Source organism: Blennius ocellaris (genome assembly GCF_963422515.1).
Source record: "Blennius ocellaris genome assembly, chromosome: 4".
Classification (NCBI taxonomy): Eukaryota; Metazoa; Chordata; class Actinopteri; order Blenniiformes; family Blenniidae; genus Blennius; species Blennius ocellaris.
In genome coordinates, this window is record NC_137653.1 from 8,938,394 (window position 1) to 8,959,862 (window position 21,469).

General features: G+C 39.1%; 1 protein-coding gene across 1 annotated transcript in view; it reads right to left on the reverse strand.

Annotated features, from left to right (window-relative positions):
- Positions 1 to 21,469, reverse strand: part of cdh22 (cadherin 22) — a gene marked incomplete at both ends in the record, with an annotated part of 79,054 nt that overhangs the window by 31,986 nt on the left and 25,599 nt on the right. The window contains 5 exons of the mRNA XM_080494929.1: positions 8,059 to 8,195; positions 12,529 to 12,785; positions 13,773 to 13,954; positions 16,572 to 16,739; positions 20,332 to 20,451. Of these exons, the coding sequence (XP_080351055.1) occupies positions 8,059 to 8,195; positions 12,529 to 12,785; positions 13,773 to 13,954; positions 16,572 to 16,739; positions 20,332 to 20,451 (864 nt within the window). The remainder of the gene's footprint in view (positions 1 to 8,058; positions 8,196 to 12,528; positions 12,786 to 13,772; positions 13,955 to 16,571; positions 16,740 to 20,331; positions 20,452 to 21,469) is intronic.

Sequence of the window (21,469 nt, forward strand, 5' to 3'; positions counted from 1 at the left end):
CAGCTGTCGAGAATCCTACAGAAGGGACTGTCTCTCAGGCACTGAATTATACTGACATAACTTCAGGGGAGACAAGGCAAAAATACATGTGTGTGTGTATATTACTGCGCGCGCGCACACACACACACACACACACACACACACACACACACACTCTTTGTGTAGGTGTGCATCAGTCATTCAGCATGAGACCAAATGGTTCAACTTCTATGCTGGAGGAAACTGTTTGGTTTAAAATGTCACTTTTTCCAAAAGGGGGGAAATGAGGATACAGATGCACTCAGCAGTGTGTTCCTGGCCTCCGTCTGCTTGAGTCTATCCCGGTGGACATGGGAAAAGAAAATAATTTACCCCAGTTACATATACCAGACCTCTCAACAGCTCCCTTTCAAAATATATCAATTTGTCCACATTCTAGAGCAGTTTATACAACCAAAAGATTGCACAGTGCTCAAGGTGCTGCGAGCTGGTTAAGGCAAAGGTATTGCGCACCCGAGAGACGCATCACTCTGTAAACACAGGCACCACACATTCAATCTGTGGAGTATACATGCATGCAAACTTCCCACTGAAAGCCCTCCAAGCCAAACTCAAACTGGAAATAGTCTTACCATCTACACCACCACTTATTTAACTCTTAAAGTGCAGAAAATAATCCTGTCCGATAAGGGAAAAGTATAATCCATCAACCATCATCTATTAAAGTTTTATCTAATTCGGGGTGATGGGGTCGGTGAAAGGAGAGTACAATCTGGAGAGGGCTGAAACCCGTCACAATGTGAACACAGAGAAATACATTCTAGGCTCACATTCACACATAAGGACAATTTACAGTCACCAATAAACACATTGTTTTTAACTGTGGGAGAAATCCAGAATACCCGGACAAAATTCACACAGGGAAAACATGCAAACGCCACACAGTAAACACCTCAAGTGTGGATTTGATCAAGAGATGAACTGGCTACGAGGTGAGAGTGGGAATGACCACCATGGGATCTTTTCCAAAACACAGTGGCACCTTCAGATAAATTAAGACCAGATTTGAACTGCAGTAGTTAGCGCTATTGCCTTGAACTGGCAGCTGTGACTGTGAATTTGAGTGTACGTGGCTGTGTGTTTTCTCTGTGTTAGTCCTGTGATGGACCTGTCCAGGGTGTATCCCGCCCTCGCCCATAGTGAGCTGAGATTGGCTCCAGCTTCCCTGAACAAGATGGGCAGTTATAGAAGATAAAAGTGAGATTCAAAGTCAAAGAAGCAGCATGTACAAATGAGAATATGCCCAGACATATTCTGAATCAGACTTGGGTATTCACCGGTATGAGTGTTGTATAAACCTACCTGTCTGTAATCTCATCAACAAGGTAGAATTAGTTAGTAGCAGTGTTTTTCCTTAATCATTAACTACTAGGTACAAAATGTTCACAGAGCAGATTTAAGTTATTGTACATGACCAGAATCAAGCAAGTGAAGAGAGAAATCTCCCTGCACAGCGACAGGAGCTCATTTCCATCACAATATCAAGCCAACGGATAAGAAAAATAACGTTCGGCACTATCGAGATTAAACAGCTTCAACAAGTGGAAATGCACACATGATACACCAACGAGATTCAAATCGTGTTTCTAAATGCATAGATTTTTGTTTGCTCATGCAGCCGGCTTCAAAATCATTTTCATGAGAAGGAAAAAAAATAGAATGGAAAAAAATGAAAGCAAACAACAATCTAACAAAACTCTTTCTCAACCTATTTGACCAAACAAATGCATGAAATCACAATCAGATGTTCCATCCGAACAAACACCTACTGAGAGGAGAAGAGTAAATAAAGTAAAACAAAAGACCTGACCTCACTCTTCTGCTCACATATACATCACACAGTTGAAATGAGACACAGGGGAACCCTGGAAGTCATGGATATTTGGAGCTATTGTAAAACAAGAAAATCTTTGTCAACATCACTCACAGAGTTGCCCTTTTTGTGGCGAAACCTTTTAGTTAGAGACTGAGAAACAAACTGGCAATGGTCATTTCCTCTCAGTGTTTCTGCCAACACACCTCTGCTGGTGGCTGGAAACTGTGAAGGGGCTTCAACACTCAATCAATGTGATACTTTTTTGGACTTGGCAGAAAGCTTCGGTTCAAGTTCAGCAAAGCCGTCAACAAAGTGTTGTTTCTAATCTTCCCAGGCTATGTTGTGTTGATATGCCAGTGACTGAGATCCAGCTTATTTATTATCTGTTTTCATCAATAATCCATCCCTCCTTAATGAATTCAACTAACTGTTGCTCACTGCTTGTTAAGTATTGATGAGTAGTGCCAGAAAAATAACACTAGTCAAAGCACATGCATAAGAACTGTTCAAAATTCAAATTTTTTTATTCCTGTTTAAAAGTATGTCAACTCACTATTCACATAATTTACTTGATTGAAACAAAAATATATTATTAGGATGTCTTTGGTTTAAATTAAGTTAATAGTTTCACACCAGGGGTGTCAAACATACAGCTTATGGGCAAAACATGTTCCTCCAAAGGATTCAGCTCACGAGCAGGATGGCCGTCCAGTAAAATGATTAAGGAGGTATAAATTAATTAAATCCAGTAAAAGCAGCTTTGTGAGTTGCACAGTTCCATTGGGAGGAGTAGTCATAACTGAGAAGCTAAGTAGGATTAGCATCAAAGCCACATGTTAGCAGATGGAATTTCAGATCTCTCTTTGGGAGCAAAGCAAAGCACAAAGTCCAGCGATATTTGTTGCAATTTTAGTTGCAAAAAAAAAAGACAAAATATGGATATCAGATAAAATTCAATATTTGTACATGCTTTCTTACTTTGACCTAATGTTTAAGTAAGTGAAACTGCATCATTTTGCATTTTTTTTTGTCAGAATCAGTGTAGGGCCCCGAGTGGGTACTGTTGTTTGTTTTTGTAATGAAACCATGCAGACATTTTGAATGGCGTGTGCACAGAGATTCGTACGGGCGAACTACACAGCTGGATTGCTATGACAAGGGACTGTGAACAACAAACCTACCAAGTCCCAGGAGACTATGGACTGGGAGTCATGCCACTCTGGAGGCTGCCATTTTTTGTTTTTCTTGTGCATGTGCAAGAATAACAATTGATAACAAGAACCCTTTCTGATGGACATGGGGGGAATAGCAGTGTTTCATTAAAGTTGTGTTTCCCCTTGTTTACACAAAGTGTTATTGAAAGGTTCCACTTCGACAGCAGTTTTTAACATTGGTTTTCAGTGGCTCTGGGCACCATTGTTGTGTAATCGGACACCTAAAATGCAACCAAAGTTGTATGTTTTCACGTGGCTTTGGTTGTTCTGGGTTTGTAAAATTATTGCATAATGCATAGAAATTTGTCAGAGTGGAGCCATACCTTTTGGCACGGAAACAGAGGGAACATTTGTATTTGTCCTGATTGAAAGTTTAATATGCTATCATTGTACTTGTTCAGCCAAATTGAGACCAAACTTGCCTGCATGTGGCCCCTCAACTAAATTAGGTTTGACAACCCTGCTTTACACTAATCAAGACAATAAGAAGAGGAGCCGTGAGGTGGTGTAATGGTTACTGCTCTGATTTCACAGTGAGAAGATCCCTTGTGGCCTTTCTGTGTGAAGTCTGTATGTTCTCCCTGTGTGTGCATGGATTGTTTTTCCTCCCACAGCACAAATCAACTTGCACTTGAGGTAATCTCATGACTTAAGGTTGCCTTTAGTTGAAAATGTGTGTGCATGATTGTTTCACTCTGTCTGCATCAGCCCTGTGATGGATTTTGCCCATAACCACCTCGACTCTGGATCAAGAATACATTCTAATGATCCATCAAATAAGTGTTTCCTAAACAGGATTTGTGATGTGCAACGCTCCACATAACATTTTAGACCTTTTAAATCCTAAAATGATCAGTTGTGCACAATGAATAAAACAATTATATTGTTAAACTCAATAAAAATGGGACAATTCATATTATCATTTTAAATGAATGACATTACTATGAAATACTGCAAGACCTCATGAAAATGAGTGTATCAGAGCTTACAACAAACTTTGTCATGTGTTTTGCTCTTCATCATGGACTCCTTTAATGCTACCAAAGACATCCACTGTTGGTCAGGAGAAATGAGGGTCAAAAACTAATTCAAAGTAAGAGATCACTGAAGGCAGGGACAACGATACTCCAGTAATATCTATCGTACAATGTAAAAATGTTCAGCATTTTTTTCTACTCATAACGGGAAAGGTTGAGAGTTCATGCGAGATGTATTCACAATGACAACACAAACGTTTGCTCTGTATTCATGAAAATGGAGAATGGAAACTCTGTGATGACCACAACGGCAGTTGCATATACATGAAGCTCTTTCTTGTTACAATAATATGAGAATAATACAATGCAGGCAGGCATCTCTGTGGCCTTGAGCCTCTGAAAAGTCTCCACGAGCACTGCAACTATGCATGGCTGCTGTTTGACAAATTAATCATGTCAACCTATCAAGTGCAGGGAAACAAAATGCATCACCACAACTGCAACTATTTCAGGATCCACGTTCCCCTCCTCAACAACGATGACATTAGACATGTGAATGATTATATAAAGGGCAATAAAAAAAGAAAAGGAGCCAAGTTGCAAACACCAGTCTATGATTACAAAATGTTCTGCGTCTCCTCCACCACCGTTGATGGATATGCTTTACACTACAATGGCACCTATTACATCGATGCAAACAAAACAAGGGAAATTCCTTGTTGTATGTAATCCTGCACAACTTGCTCATTTAAACCAGTAAATCATATGTCCTTTCGATTCCTCAATTATCTGATTCATATACTGCAATTTGTTTATTGCTTTGAAAGCATTTATTCTATCATATTTTAAAATGTTCATTCAAAGGAAACGCGTATCTCTGATCACCATGTTACAACAGGCATGTGATTGATTTGGAGTTGATGGGAGCAACGTTCAAACTCCATAAAAACATCACGAACACTGTGCATTTGTTTGCCAGACAGACAGTAAGAAAAGTTATGGTGTAGGATACATCTTTACCCTGTGACAGTGCAAGAGATAAAGACTTTCAGCTACTTCGGTATCTTTTTGCCCTCAGGGCGATGCTCTTTTTTCCCCCTCCCTTCCTGTCTTGGTTAAAAAAAAAAAAAAAAAAAAACAGTTTTGCAAGGTGATACTTGCTATCAGTTTTCGAAAATTATATGTCACTCTAACTTAACGTGATACGTTTCTATGTAGAGGACTGTTAGGAAGTGTGGGTGCGCCGGCTAGTGACAGTGCAATAAACGCTGTTCGTGTACTCAGGAGGTTCTGTGTTCTCTGGAACAGGGACACATACTGTACAGATTAGAGTTTGTTTACTTGAATGCAGTGACAGTGTCTGCAAAATAATTGGTGAATCTGAGGTTGTGCTGTGTGTGCATGTGTTTAAATGGTTGGGGTAATGCAACAATACTTCGACTTCAGCTAAAACATCTTACTTAGTGACGACAAACACACATATACGCAGTAATTGACATTTAACTTGTTTTTGCAATTTTAGCAGCAGGAGATAATCCCAGGGCATAAAAAAAACCAAGTACTGTCAGGCAGCTGTTGTCATTCGTCTAAGACTGATTCACATACAATACAATAGATCAAAGTTCAGTAATGGACTTGGATAATTAAGGGTTGTGCCACAAAACTATAGTTTTAACAATGTCCTCTGACAAGCTGACCCCTGTGGTCCTGAAGAGTTAATGAGCAGAGGTGCCCCCAAAAACAGGAAATTAAGCTTCTACTCCACTCTTTCGAAGCTTGCAGTTTCACAAATCATAAATCTTGTGGGGTTTTTTCTCTCTCTCTCTCTCTCTCTCTCTCTCTCTCTCTCTCTCTCTCTCTCTCTCCCTCTCTCTGTCTGCATCTGCACTCTGTGAACTAAACAGGAGATAAAGAGACATTGTAGATGGAAATTCTGTCGGCATTGACCACTGGCTCAGTCTGTGAAGACGCCGTGTTGATGGGAATGTGAGAGCCTTTATCTTTCAAGTGCAGGCATGTGTTTATGTCTGATAATTAAAGGTGTAGGGGCCACATTAAATCTTCAATTAACATTAAAATGTGCCGATGACATAATGCGAGAACAAAGAAACAGAGCACAAAAGGGAACTGAATTGCTATGGGAGGACTCGGAAAAGTCTAATTTTGTGTTAATGTCTGTGTTGGGTGAGACGGCTTGCTATTCAGTGTCGGCTGTATTGATTATTGAAGTAATCACAGTCTAGGGAAATATGAGAGAGGAACAAATATGAAGACTTTTAAAATCAGCTTTGTTTATGGCATTGTTTTCTTCCTTCTTGTCTGTGCAATGGTGGTTAGATGCAGAATCCAATCTCCTCTGCTTTCACTACAATACCAAAATCACTTCATCTGTATAAGATTGAAAAAGTGAGGAACACCAGGCCTCCTCCTTCCTCAAGTTTACTTCTAATGGTATAGTAATAACCTTCTAGCTTCCCCAAGTTATTACATTCTTCATTTTCTTTGCAATGACAAAAGGAACCAATGAGATGAAAAAATGCATGCTCTTCCTTCATTTTCTGCAATGTGTTTGTCAAGCGCCATAAAATAATGACTATGTTATCTCCATTGTATCATTAAGGTGAAAATGCATGGGAGCGTATCTTGCAGTACAATCACACCCTTGAAAAGTGACCAATAGTTTTTGCAGTGAAGCTCATCAGTATGTTTGATGAAAATCCTGACTTTTTTTCATTTTTGAAGGAGGATGCTGAAGCTCAGTGAATGGAGACAAGAAAACAGGTCCATACAAGCACTGACAGGTTTGACAATTTGACCACAGAGGGGCTGAAGTCATGCCGATCGTAATAACATCCTGCTTCTGTGCTTGCTGTCTTAAAACCAAACATGAGAACACTGTCTTATTTTAGGATGGAGCATCAAAGAGATCTCCCCACGGTGAGGCACATTAACTTGTGAAATGCCTGGTGTGATCTTATAGGGGAAAAACCGTCACATGCTTGATTCCACATATGTCCTTGGTTACTAAGAGACTAAAGGACGTTTACGTCACAGTGCATCATTGTGCTCGGGGGGTGCGTCTGACCCAGACCTGATAGTCACCTCTCTATCTTTCTTTAAGGCTTAAGAAAAGGGAAAGAATGTCTTTGTTATATGTTCCATCTTTAATGTCAGTCATGTCTGGAGAAAAGTTGCGGAAGCTCATTGTAGCACTGTGACCAACCATTAAAGGAGCATCATTTGAACTCTTTGAACCTTTTTAGTTATATTCACAAGTCGTTCTGTTGTTTGGCTTGTAAATGCCTTTTAGGTTCAACATAAACCCATCGGACGATTAACTAGATTAAGATTTCTCTGCAGTATCTGCTCTTGTGCCTTCCTTCCTTCCATCCAAAAATAGATTGAGGGTGAAGCTATTACTTAATTTATCAAATCACACATTTTTTTTAATACGGAATTTGTTGCTGATAAATTACATTAATAATCCAATTGCACCCTGGGCCAGGCTTTAACGTATTAACACTATAATCCAATGAGAACGCAATTTGCCTTTCACCTTCACTGATATATTGTTTCCAACTTTATTTTGCTACTGATGTTTTGTTTGTGCTTTCTTTAGAAATATGACGCAGGTTAAGAATGAAGAGCTGTGATATTAACTGTATTTGTGAAACATTGTAAAAAATAGTGTAATTAATTATTCATTTTCATTTGTTTCTCCACTGGTCTTGCCACAAAGGCTTCTTTCTTCAACGCTTTGTTTTGACATGCTACAATTCATAAGTCAAAACCAAATGTCAAAACAAACTATTTTTATTGAGGTTGCAGCTAGTGGGGATAATTATACAAATTTTCAGGCACTAAATTTACACAGCATTCTCAGCAATCTTCTGAAGTTTTGCCAAGCTGAAAATGTCAATAGATTATAAATAATCTTGCACTCTTCCGAACAGAGTGAAGACATTCAAACCTTAGCTGTGTGAGACCAAGTTTGAAATATCAAGCAAAGTACCTGCTTCTACAGCCTTCACAGTGATGTTGTGCCAGCCTGCTGTCTCTCGGTCCAAAATCTTTCCCAATGTGATGGCACCCGAGTCAGGATCAATATGAAAGATCATCTCCTGGTCCGTGGTCCGATCAATAGAAAATCTGCAAGAGCAGAAAAGGGAACAGATCATGTAGATAACAAAAGAGAGAACGACACAAAGAGTTTACCAAAATCCTCGAAAAGTGTGCTGAAGTGCAAAAATTAAATGTGATACTATGGAATTGGATGTGTTAATGGAGGAATTGATTTTCAACATATCTGAGTGTTTCAGCTCAGAAAAAGCGATTTTGGCACAATTAAATAACGAAAATATGATAGATGGCTTGTCACAAAGTCAGAGCTGTGGGAAGAAGAAGAGCAATAGAAGACCGCATATGGGGTACAACATAATATATTGTGTAATAAAGTCCACAAAGTTAAGTTGTGGGGAGCCAGCTGAGGAAATTCCTATGGGCGAGGGTCAGCCGGTACATCACAGGGCAAACAAGAGACAAACAACTTCACTCACATCCACACCTTTGGGTAATTTAAGGTCACGGATTAACCTCACATGCATGTTTTTGAACTGTGGGAGGAAACCCATGTACGCATAGAGAGCACAAGCTAAATTTACAAAGAAAGGCCAGTATTTGAAGACACTACCTTTTCACTATGATATGAGCAGTAACAATTGTTGTAAATCACATTGTACTGTAAACAAATCTATTAGCCCAATTCCTTACATTAGGTAAATAAATCTAATATTCCATATTCATAAACGCAAATATACTTTTTTGACTGCATGTATTACTTCCTGTCTACCAAACTTAGGCCTCACTTGTTAGATCAGCTTTAACATGCACACCATGTTTCATATAGTTTGTCATTCACTAAATATCAATAAAGTTTTATCATAACTTTCAGTTAGTATAATAACTGGATGTCTATATTGCATGTTAAAGTCTTTACTACAGACTTTAAAAGTTCTTATGTTTTGCCATTGCAGTATTCCAGTATATACAGAAACATTATTGAAAAGGAACATTTTGAAAGCATTTACAGGAGGCATAGCACAGGTCCTGAGATAGTGATGTGTCCCTCAATTGCATGTGGATGTGGATATATAGTAACCATTTTTTTTTTTGTTGATTCAGAGCATAAACATTAAAATTTCATTGTGCACTCAGAAAAAAAACACAAATGCATCTTTCCTTCTGTGGGTTACTTGGTGCTCTTAAAAGATTGGCGAGTCAACAAAATCCACTGAAAGGTTTCTTTGTTCTTATTTGCTCTCTATCCCACCTTGCACGCACACACACACACACACACACACACACACACACACACACACACACACACACACACACACACACACACACACACACACACACACACACACACACACACACACACACACACACACACACACACACACAGCTGGAGTACCCATACCTACATAAACTAAACTACAGAAATATCTGCATTGCCAGCTCTTCACGCCTCTTTGGCAAACATGACAGCCACCGATCCCAAGATCGCATGAATATGACAGTTAGATTTTGTAAATATAAAAAGTAGCATGTCGAGCAGGGAAAAGATTAAATAGGCTTTTGATTTTGCATTCATTTTTGGAGAAGGTGAACAATAGCATTTTCTATTCATATTTTTGTCATGCCACAGCTGGGAGGACAAACATTTCTTCGACTGCTCATCAGACCTTGTGTTGTATGCCTCGAAGAAAACCAGCGCTTGGAACAAAATCTTGCCTGTTCCAATGAACTTTTGCAGAAAACCACTCTAAAGAGAGCGACAGCCATCATGTAGCAGGAGCATCAGTGTATAATATGATCCTTATAAATGTATCCTTAACTTCCTATTGAGGCAGTGATGCCTTTATTACTTGTACATCTGCCACTCACATAAACAATGGCCTTTATCTGTTAACATCTTCATTGGTGAAATGATTATTCTTCTCTCAGCAGAAAGCACTGCATGCTTTGGTACATAATGAATATATGCAAAAACTTACTGATGTAGAGATACCATAAAAGAAAAACCACTCAAGTGATTCAAAAGTATACATGTAACGTACGAAAGGACTGTTCACCTATGCAATGTTCTGCTTGTTTTAATTGATGCGTAATCAACACCTCCCCTACAAATGGGGGGTGTTGTTGATCCAGCGTACATGCATTTATTCACATAAACATGAACACACAGGATTAATGATTAAACACAGGTCTAAGAAAAAAAAAATGCCATGAGCTAGCTAACTTTACCCAGTAGGTGGCTCCTGGCCAAGCACCCCCCCCAAAACCACCACCTTAATCACAGCACACTCCCACACATAAACACAAAGGCATAGTTGTATATGCTCACACACGCATTCCACACATAGTTGCAGCTGCATCCACACATAGTTGCAGCTGCAGGCTGCCAAGCCACTGGTGAACGACAGCGCTGCCATTGTGTTGTACTTTATTACACCTGGAACGCTGAGTCTCATGCATTTTTAATCGAGGTAATTTGCACAGGCCCTGCGTGTGTCGGTGTATACTCTGTCACCGAGACTGTCGTGGCCCTTATCTACATTCCCCCCTCACACTGCAATTGCTCTTCGGAGGACATATAAACCAAAGACCTTGATACACAAGATTACCAGATGATACTGTTTTATCACACACAGTGATCTCAGAAAAAAATAAAAAATAAAAAATTGAGCTGTTCAGTACACCTACATCTCACACATACTGTAGGTTGCATCGTCCCATTGGCTTCAACTTCATCTTTAAGAAAAATAGCCAGAAGAAGAAAAGACACTCTTAAGTCTATCTGGACTGTGTTTTAGTTCTTAGAAATGACATTTTTCAAAGTAGAAATTTTGTTCCAATAAAATGTGTCAGCTGGGGTAGAATAATGGGGAAGATACAGAAAACATAAAAGCCAATATATTGTCGCCAGTGCTTTTGCTGATATATTTTTCAAAACTATTTACTATACATTAAGCAGTTGTGCTCCTGCAGTAGCTGTATACTGTTTCAGTTTTATCTCTTTGTTGCCATCTATTTTTATGTGTTGCTTTTTAAAAAAACAGATAAAAGGTTTTTTATCAGGCCTTATCCATCTTTGATACCACTTGTATAACCACCCAGTGTTGCGGGGTGTGAAAGCCGACCCCACCTATCTACTGGGGAAGGCAGTGTGGACTCTGGATTAGTCCATCCGAGAGCAAATAGTGAGATCCACGCACACACATGAAGTATTTTGGAACCCCAGCCTTAAGCCCACTAGTTCCTCCCAGTCCTTTGATCCTATACTTCATTGTATAAAAAATGGTTCTCAGAGAGCAAGATACACTTTACCATTTATTTAGCAAAGATAGTAAAGATAATCAAATTCAATGTGCAGCGTTGGACCCTAAACGTCTTACGCACAAGTACGAGCAGAGTGTTGAACTTCTGTAGTTCGACATTTTTCTTCTGGGTGGGGGCCACACCCCAACAATAGGTTGGGCTTTAGTGCAATTGGTCAATTTTGTCATGGTAAATGTCCTTAACCAATGTGTGTCATGACAGCTGTATGTGTGTGCGTTGTTATCCGGAGTAGCTGAGTTATACCTCTTTTGCTCTGCCAGCATGCGTCAGGCAGATATCAAAACAACCTTATCCTGAAATGAACGGTCAGATTGTAGTGTTAGAACGAAGTGTCAGATTTTCAGTATCTAAGCATAAGTGTAAACCGTGATCGTAGTATTGCGAATATAATATCCTCCAAGAGGCAATTTAGAGTCACCTTCCCCAACCCTAACTCCCGGCACAGGGACAACATGGAAATGTTCGAGGGCTAACCACTGCATCATTATTACTTTGTCAGTAAAAGAGAGCAACAGTATTTATTCGGGCCGCACGATATTAGTTAAACATGCAATCATGTTGAGCAATTTCATTGCGACATAAGTTTCTACTAACACACAAACACCTGAGATTATGATTGTAATGTTTGTATGCTTTGTGGTTTTTAGTTTCAAAATAACAGTGCTCTTTCTCTTCTTGGACCCAATTATATCGATTATACTGCTTGACATATGTATAACTTTTGTTCTTTTTGATCACATGGTTGCTGTTCAAATCTAAAATGTTTCTGAAGCAGAGCAATTTGTTGATTTCATTGTTTTTAGTTATTTTTCCTTGATTTTTGTCCTTCTGAAAATGGACCAGTCATGACCAGGTACGGTTTAATGCTAAAATAATGATGTGTAATGTGTGGATGAAAACATAATTCACTCCAGTTCGGTGAGTCTTTTGCTATACCCATTTTGCGAATGTTGATCTTGTGATGATGATTGATTTGTAATACATTGTGAGGTCTTTATCTAAGATGATTATATGGTATGTGTCATAAGTGCAGAAGTTTTTTTTCTTTTTGAATAAATTAACCTTCCATCGGTTATCATACCTTACAGGTTTGTTTATCCCATCTGGATCTGTCGCAGTGACGACACCAACCAGTGCCCCGACTTTGGCGTCCTCCTGGACCTCCATCACAGCGCCTTCTGCTGGTTTAAAGATAGGTGGCTCATCCACATCCGACACGCTCACACGGACAATCGTCTGGTCTCGGAAAGAGCCGAGATCCGCGAAGCGAGGGTCAAGATGCTTGTTCGCCGCCTCCACAACAACATTGTGTGTCCTCCTGCTCTCAAAGTCCAAAGGCTGAAAAACATCCAAACAAGAGTCTAATTGAACTGTTTCACTCGACAGAAAGTCATCCATCACTTAAAGTGACACAGTGCTCGACACTGACATGGATGGGCAAAAATTAAATCACAATACTCATGCATTAGCATCAACTGTTGTGATGTGTGCACAGACTGTAAACATCAGTGGAACAACAGAGCCAGAAAAGAAAACAGTGTTTTACCATTAGCACAACTGTCAGGTTATCATTATTTAAAGCAAGACTGACTAATATTAAAACATGGACAATAGTTAATGACAGCATTGTGTTATTTATGTGAAAAACAGTTGAAATGTCTGCCTGAAACATATGTCATGACTGCAACACGTGCTTTTCAGTTTTTGCAAAGCTAAAAGTTGAAATAACTTTTAACATCTCAAGAATAAAAAGAACTGATAGCACTTCTAAAACCCCACTGAGACAAGCAATGATGAAGACTGTTGATCTTTCTTTGTCTATTGATCAAAAATAGCTCACAAAGGAACGAATAGTTAGATGCTGCCAGATTGCAGTAACAAATATGTTTTGCTAAATGATCCCCAGACAATGAGTTGAAGGCTTAACCAAAGGAATCTCAGTTGATTGCAAGCCTGAAGAGTCACTGTCACTTTTAGTAAAATTGCCAGAGGTGACGGAGCCTGTTGTCTCTTATAATGATGCTTCGAACACTTAAGAATGTTGAGGGAAGGGCAATACAAAGAGAATAATTGCCTTCAAGAAATATGGCAATTGTTGGCATTTGTCCGTAATTCTACAAGGCTGGATAAAAATATGTATTTGTATTCAAGTACAAAAGAGATGTCGGCTAGGTTATTTACCACGTTGGTGACTTCTCTGTATGAAACTGAATCATCAAACCTTGGGTTAATATGGCAATGCTGAAGACATTGTGTATTATACTCCATAACTTTTTTGGAAGATCTTATTAATTAATAATTAACAGTGATTTAACTTATCTATACCTTCTTGATGGACACAACAGCTTCCTGTGACTCCACATCCGTAGTGACCTTGAAGAGATCCCCTCCCTCTTTGATCAGATAGTTCATGTCGGTGTTGTCTCCCATGTCTGCATCAGTGGCAATGACACGTCCTACTGGTGTCCCCACAGCAGCCCCCTCCGACACTGAAAACTGGTACATCTCTGACAAAAAGGAGGAGATGGTGGCCACAAGAAGAAAATAGAGGCAGTTAAACCATGATAGAGATATGGGTCTAAACAAACAAACAAAACAAAAAAAAACAAGACAAAGGTATCATAGTTAAAAAAACAAGAAAACGCCATGTGTGGGGAAAGACAGATGGATGTCCGTAGGTGGAAAAGGAGAGTGGGAAGTCAGGGTATTGGTACAAGAGATGGATTGGAGGTAAAGAGAGAAAAGTGGAAAGGGGCAGAAGGAGATAATAAAGATAAAGCGTATAGTGAGTAAACACTCGTGTAATGGAAAACTCAAGTTGGGAAGTGAGTAGTAATGAACACATATCAAAGCAAAGCTACTGTTCAAGTGTCCAGGACTCCAGGATTCTATAAAGGAAAATCTAAACGTACAACTTTGGCAGTCTTCTAAGTATATTGTAAACAATGCTGGGGTATGACACTACGTTTGACAAGACAATGTCATCCACATGTGAGGCCCCACCGTTCAGAGTTTATAACCACCTTCAGACAAAAATATTGGTGCTGTTTTTCATTCCCAGTTGAGCAGTTGTCAATCAGAAACTTTAGATTATACACCTACTGGCTATAACAATTGGCACAACCCACAAGTACCAAATTAGTGTATTTTGTCTGTTAAAGTGACCTCTTTTCTCCCTGGTAAAGATTAAACAAGGTTTTCTTTTGGAGATGTGTTTTCCATACTGGCATAATAGTATGACGATGGCGCAGATTGGCAGCCTCGCTTCCGTCAGTCTGCCTCAGGGCAGATGTGACTACATACGTAGTTTACCACCATTGAGTGCATGGACTGAATGAATAATGCAATTTAAAGTGCCTTTGAGTGAAAAGAGCTATATAAAACCGATGCATCATTATTTTCAAGTAAGTTGTTGCATTCAAAACTTGTTCCAGTGTGCCAACACAAAATCCTTTACAATCACACCACAACCAACATGCAGCAACAAATTACTACAGGGTAGATCCATGATTTAATCTGGTTTAAAGCATGTTCAGACTCTACTTCACCAAAGTCGGCAACAGACGACAACATGGCATGCATTCACTTGTAGTCTTTAAAGGGTTTGTTTTTTTTGTTTGTTTTTTTAATTTGAACTAGTTTCTAGTTTTTCCCTGACTTTTGTCTGACCTTTGTTGGAAACTCAACCAAAAACTTCTGTTCACTAGATATTTGCTCGTTTTATGGCTATTATGATATAAATCAATTGAAATCTTACTCGATGAGTCCTTTCTGAACTACTCCAAGATGTCTGACGAGCTCCAACAGCCGACTCCAGCACATTCAAAGTGACTTTGTTACTTTTTTTTTTCCATTCTGATATTCAGATTGCGGTTTTGCAGGTCATTTTAGCAACGGCTTATGCTTAAATGCATTATGTTGTAATTTCTTTGGTGACACATTTGTTCTCAGAAACACTTTAAACGTTGTATGTAATGATGCAGAGACTAAGTTTAGATTCCAATGAACAGTAAAGAAAAATTTATCAGACCTGCCAGAGAAGTAGATCAGACCTGCCAGAGAAGTAGAAAAAACACACACATACACCACAAAAAAATATTTAACTCAACATTTCCCCAGAAGAAAATTAAACATATATATGAAAATCTTGGCATGCATGCATTATATGCCACCGTGCTTAACAAATGGTTCATAAACTGCTTTGAAAATCTATAATCATTATCCACATGATACAGTAGAATAACTCTACCTGGCTTATTCCATGACTTTGTAAACATGATTTAGGGATTTGCACTGACATTAAAGAAATCATATAAATAAAATGGAAAAACAGGTGTATGTGTACAAGCACCAAGGCTGCCAGACATTGTAGCCCTGGCTTTAAGAACAGAAAATGCGTAATGCAGTGTTTGTTCAACTCTAAAATGACAAACAAGGACAGAAGGAGGAGATGAAATGAAGGCAACACAGGGAGCGCAAGTGTGTTCACAAATCAAATTATTCAGTTTTGAGTACTACTTAACATGATAATACATCACATATTAGATGAATCAAACTTTTAAAATGGGTGGAAAACTGTGTAGTTGTGGTGTAAAAAATCTAAAAGTTCAAAATGTGAAAATACAATTTTTTTGACTGCTTGAATGATTAATTTTCCTTTTTATTTCTTTTCTCAATCAAATAGATTCAGTGTGTTCACAGCTGAGAGTGAAACCTCATTTACATGTGCATGTTTTAAATGTACCTGTTGCAAGCAGACATCTGAAAGCAACTCAACACTGTAAATCTATAGCATCACAATGTACAAAGACAGTATTGATTCAGGCCTCTTTTGAGCTTTGCTTGAAAACAATAATCAAATGTGCAATGGAACGCATCAATTCTCCACGTTTGATAGAGTACTCTGTGATGGGCTGTGGTTTTGATTGGCCCATAAATTTAATTTAGTCAATTTTCTTGGACCGCACGCAGGCCATTGATGCCACTGCTTATTGGTGTGAGTGGACTGCGTGTTGGAAAATACATCGTCTTTGATCAAATTTGGGTCTTTTTTCTTTTTTTTTTGTCTGAGCTTTCAGTTTCTTCACCCACATGAAAATCTCCCATTTGCCGGAAGGCACTCACTCTGTGGGAAGCGCGGTGGGTTGTCATTAACGTCTGTGATCACGATGGTCACTGTGGTGGAGCCGGAAAGTCCACCCATTTGTCCTGCCATGTCTGTTGCCTTGACAACCAACTCGTAGCGATCCTGTGTCTCACGGTCCAAATCTGCCACTGCTGTCATGATGATTCCTGATGATTGAGGAAAGGAGGTGAGTTTTAAAGGAGGCAACCAAAGAGAGAGGGAGAGAGAGAGAGAGAGAGAGAGAGAGAGAGAAAGAGTAGTTAGTAAGTGAGGCCACTGGAGAGGATACATTAGTGTTCAACAATGAAGACGATAACCAACTATGTTTCCTTCCTCAGTCTGAAAATCAACTTCTGCTAAGCACTGTATTATGGAGGCACAAGTGCAACGTATTCCATTTCGCCCCCTCCAACGAGCTGGATGGGAGAGATCGTGACATATTTGCGCCTCTGCACATACACCATTTTATGGCTCAGCCGTATTAAAATGAATAATATATAGACGCGGAATGAAGGCGTACCGCAGCCCCCCAGAACAGCATTACAACTATTCAATGGTTGTGAAATTGCACTCATGCTTGAGAGGTGGATTTCCAAAAAGCCAGCACAGGCCACAGAGGAAATACTATGATGTAGAGATAGAATCAAGGAAAAACATTGCATGAGTTAAATTTGTATGACTGCACATATTTGGTTATATTCAAGTGGCCAATTAAGGACAACAGTCCAATGAATGGTTAATTCCAATTTAAGGAATTAGCTGATAATGATCTAAACAAGAAAAATGTAATGAACATGTATCTGTTTTCTGAAATTATCTTAACATTAGATAACCAGAACTTGTAAAACACTTTTTTTTATTTTTTTTTTAACATGACTCCAGTCTGTGGGCGCTCGTTTAATTCTCCATCTGTCTCTCACACACTATCAGAAACCAGTACATGGTCCATTTTGGTATGAAACAAAGACCCTCTCCTCTGTGGCCCAGCAGCAGGATCAGCATCTGGCTGCTTCACTCTGCAGTGGTGCTTTCCTTCCACGTCACCCCATGGGGTTCTTCACATCAGGATCTATTGATGAACATCTCATTTGTGACACGTTGTCCCACTCACAAAGGTTTACATTGTGTTGGCATACAACTCACCGATTGCTGTCACACTTAGCCCAGAGCCATGTTTTATAAGAAGCCAACATACAGCACACGCAGCAGTAGCGGTAAGAAAGGAGACAAGTGACATGCTCCTGTTCCATTCACGAAAGACACAAGCAGAAAGCATCAGAAATAAGACGCAGTCTACAAGCATTGAGTAACATTGCTTCAACATCATGGTGTGTGTAGATGAGACCACGCGATCCATTGTCAGTGCCACTGAAATGTATGCACTGGATATCCACATTCATATCACGTAGCCTCAACATTAACCAATTTAACTGGGTAATAGGACCATGTATACCAACTGTGAAATGGAGATCCAGTGTGGTAAGTCATAACATTCATACAAAATAAGTGATGACATCCCAATAATTTCCTTATCTTTCATCCATCAATTGTCATTCTGTTTCCGTACTGGGAGGTAATTGACGTCTAATTCACTACTGTGTACTTTTAAACTCACACAACCTGCTATAAAAACCAAAAATAGGTTGTTTTGGTAGGTATTGCTTGCATTTTGTGAGTTCCTCTGGTGAGTGTGTGCTCACTGGAGAGGAGAAACAAAGTATAGAAACATTGTTCCCATACTGAAGAGGAGTTTTCAAATGTGACACTTTACTCAAGAGCTTTTTTCTCTGATGACTTTTTCACTTTCATTTTCATTTCAATGCCATTTAAAAGGAATTAGAACCTTTTGAATGGCATTGCCTGGATTTTCATCATCAAGATTGAATTCAACCAAAATGGATAGAGGTGGCACGGAACACACGATCCTGTTGTGAATCCATCAGTGAATTCTGTGGGTGAGAGTCATAAGAAATCCCCCCCCAAAAAAAGTGGATTCAGATTGTTAAAAAAAAAAGAAAAGAAAAAAAAGAACCACATAGCCCAAATGACGGAGTAAGTTGAGAGCAGGAGGACATTTTATATTCATGGGATTTTTTTATGGGAAGTTCTAAGTTGGAGGAACAGAAACAGCTGTTAAAATTGTCATTCAAATGGCTACTATACACAGCTTGTATGTTCAGTTCATGCTTTTATGCTTTTACTTGGGCAATGTTCAACTCACATTTGAGTTTGCTTGAGTATCTGTGCTTGTGCTTAGGTGAGAAATGTGTTTGCCACCTTTGTGAGAGAGGGATGATTCACATGTCACAATAAAAGCTACTACATCTTGACTTTGCAGTGGAAAAATATACAGCTGTGGCATGAACATAACCAAGAAATCATCTTCACTTCGAGCCTGCCATCACCTGCCATTATACAGTGACCCTGTCAAATATTTTTTCTTTTCTACAGTGTCCTTCAAATTCACTCAATTCAGTTGAGGACATATATCATTTGTTATTGTTGAGGCAGAAGGAACAAAGAATTAATATGCCAATGACCATACTATGTATGTACACAAATAACCAAGTAACCAGATAACTGAATATGTGACAGAATAGGAAAGTAGGTAATTAAGTATGTATACAAGCAAGTAAGCGCATGATGAAATATGTAAAGCGTGAATAAGTAAACAGGTAGATAAGGAGGAGAATAACAACTAACTTTTTTTTTTACATCACACATTTATTAAATTGAATGTGTGCTTGCATGTTTAAATATGTGAATGATGAGGATGCAAAGAAGTTATTAATTTCATCCATCTATTGTACAAAATTATTTTGTTTCCCATATTTTCAACTAATATTTATTTATTTATTTAAATTCTCTATTTTGTATTGCTGTACTGTTGAGGTGGCAACACGATAATAAGTTAATCCGAGATATAAGAGGAAAAAAGCTCCTTAATTCAATAAGCTATATTATTGTGATGGTGTGTGTTGTTTTGTTACACATGATTCATTCCTTGTAAAAATTGTTACTTTGACTCAGAAATGCAGAAACGCCCCCGGACAATTCCATCATGGCAAAAGTGACATAGAGCGCAATCACTACTGCTATTGAGTTTGTTGTCAAGGTGAGTGAGAGTGATATTAATGAGGCAGATTTCACAGCTGGTCCGTCTCCTCTTTATTTTGACCTTCTTGACTCACACCTATTAGGCAGGCCTGTCGGCCCACAAGAGGGAGCGTGAGGTAGAAGCTGGAATGAACCATCTACAGTCTCCTGGCTAGTCCCACCAAGGCAGAGCCATTTATCATCCAGGCACTACGGCTGACCAAATCAAAGTGGTGGAGACCAAAAAAGGAATCATTAAAACTTTAGAGCTTTTCCCTCGGGGAGCATTTGGAGGCAACACGAATGCTAAGCTACTCCAGAAAGCCTGTGGGTCAAACCTTGCTGGTCCTCTATCCTCCAGAGCAGTTGGGAAATAGTACATTTCCAAATGTATAGCTCGGAGGACATTTTGCATGTTGGATCTGAATGTGGTTATAGCATGAACGAGAACTGTATTATAATGATTTTGTGAGGCAGAAACTGTTTTTTTTGGGGTTTTTTTAGCTCTGAAAGCCATGAACATAATCCAATCCATTAATGAAATGGGAAGAGCAAACAAAATTACGCAATGTTATTGCAACAAACATTTCATTAACATGCAACTAATTATTTAGTTTTAGGATTATTTAGGGTAACACTGAAAGAAGGATCACAAAAGTTTACCTGTGTGTCTATCCACAGAGAAAAACTTTTCTCCATCCAGAACACTATACACCACTCTGGCACTGCTGCCGTACGTAGGGTCATCAGCATCTGAAGCGGTAACCTTCATAACGGACGTTCCTGTAAAAATGAGAAATCAAAAAGTCAAAAAAAAAAAACCAAAAAACCCAACAACTAAAAACAGACAGTAACAAAACATCAGAGTCAGTCGGCCACCAAGGATACATCAGACAAGTGTTCTACAGCGCGAGCTTGAATCAGACTCAAGGATATAGGCATTTTCTTTGTCTGCATGAAACTAGTGCTGGTTCTGTGTTTGACCGGGCAAATGTGAGTAATAAACCTTCAGATCGTGGATGTTTTTGGACAAAAAAAAAAAGAATGTACTTGTCTGTCACCACTCACAACTGTTGAAAAGTTTCACATTCATGTTGAGTTGAAGTAGAGCATTCACAGTTAGGCAGATGCAAGCAAAGGGCTAAGTCATACGACGAGTGGAAACTTCCAAATATATTATCAGTAATGTGTCTGTGCCTTGATCGGAGAGAGATCGGATTTAGAAGAAAGAGGCGAATGCAATCAGGTGTGAATACAATCAGGTACGAAAGCAATAGGTAGTTTTTTCACCTCTGTTGAAATTCACTTCAGAATTTTTTTTTTTTTGATATTACATTCCCACTGCAGAAAATTCCAACTTGTTTTGCCTCTCATGTGGACAGAGGTTGTGCTTACAGATGAAAGGAAACATTGAGTCAAACAGACAACATCCTATCTTCAAGGACCATTAGAAACCAAAGAAACAATTACATGCGATTACCGGCACTTAGGCAGATAATAGAAAGAATAGAGTGATTTCCATATTAAATCTTCATACTGAGACGTGTGTGTGTGTGTGTGTGTGTGTGTGTGTGTGTGTGTGTGTGTGTGTGTGTGTGTGTGTGTGTGTGTGTGTGTGGGGGGGGGGTTGTGTTGAAGTCATTATTTCCGACTCAGTATTTGTCAACAGTGTGCACACACCAGCCCTTGGCATCAAGTACGCAAGAGCGTCTCTCTCCCTTTAGTCACACATTTTAGGTAAAGCCGAGCCTAAGGCCTTGGAACTTTAAGATGATTAATTTTTGGGTAAAGAAAGAAAAAA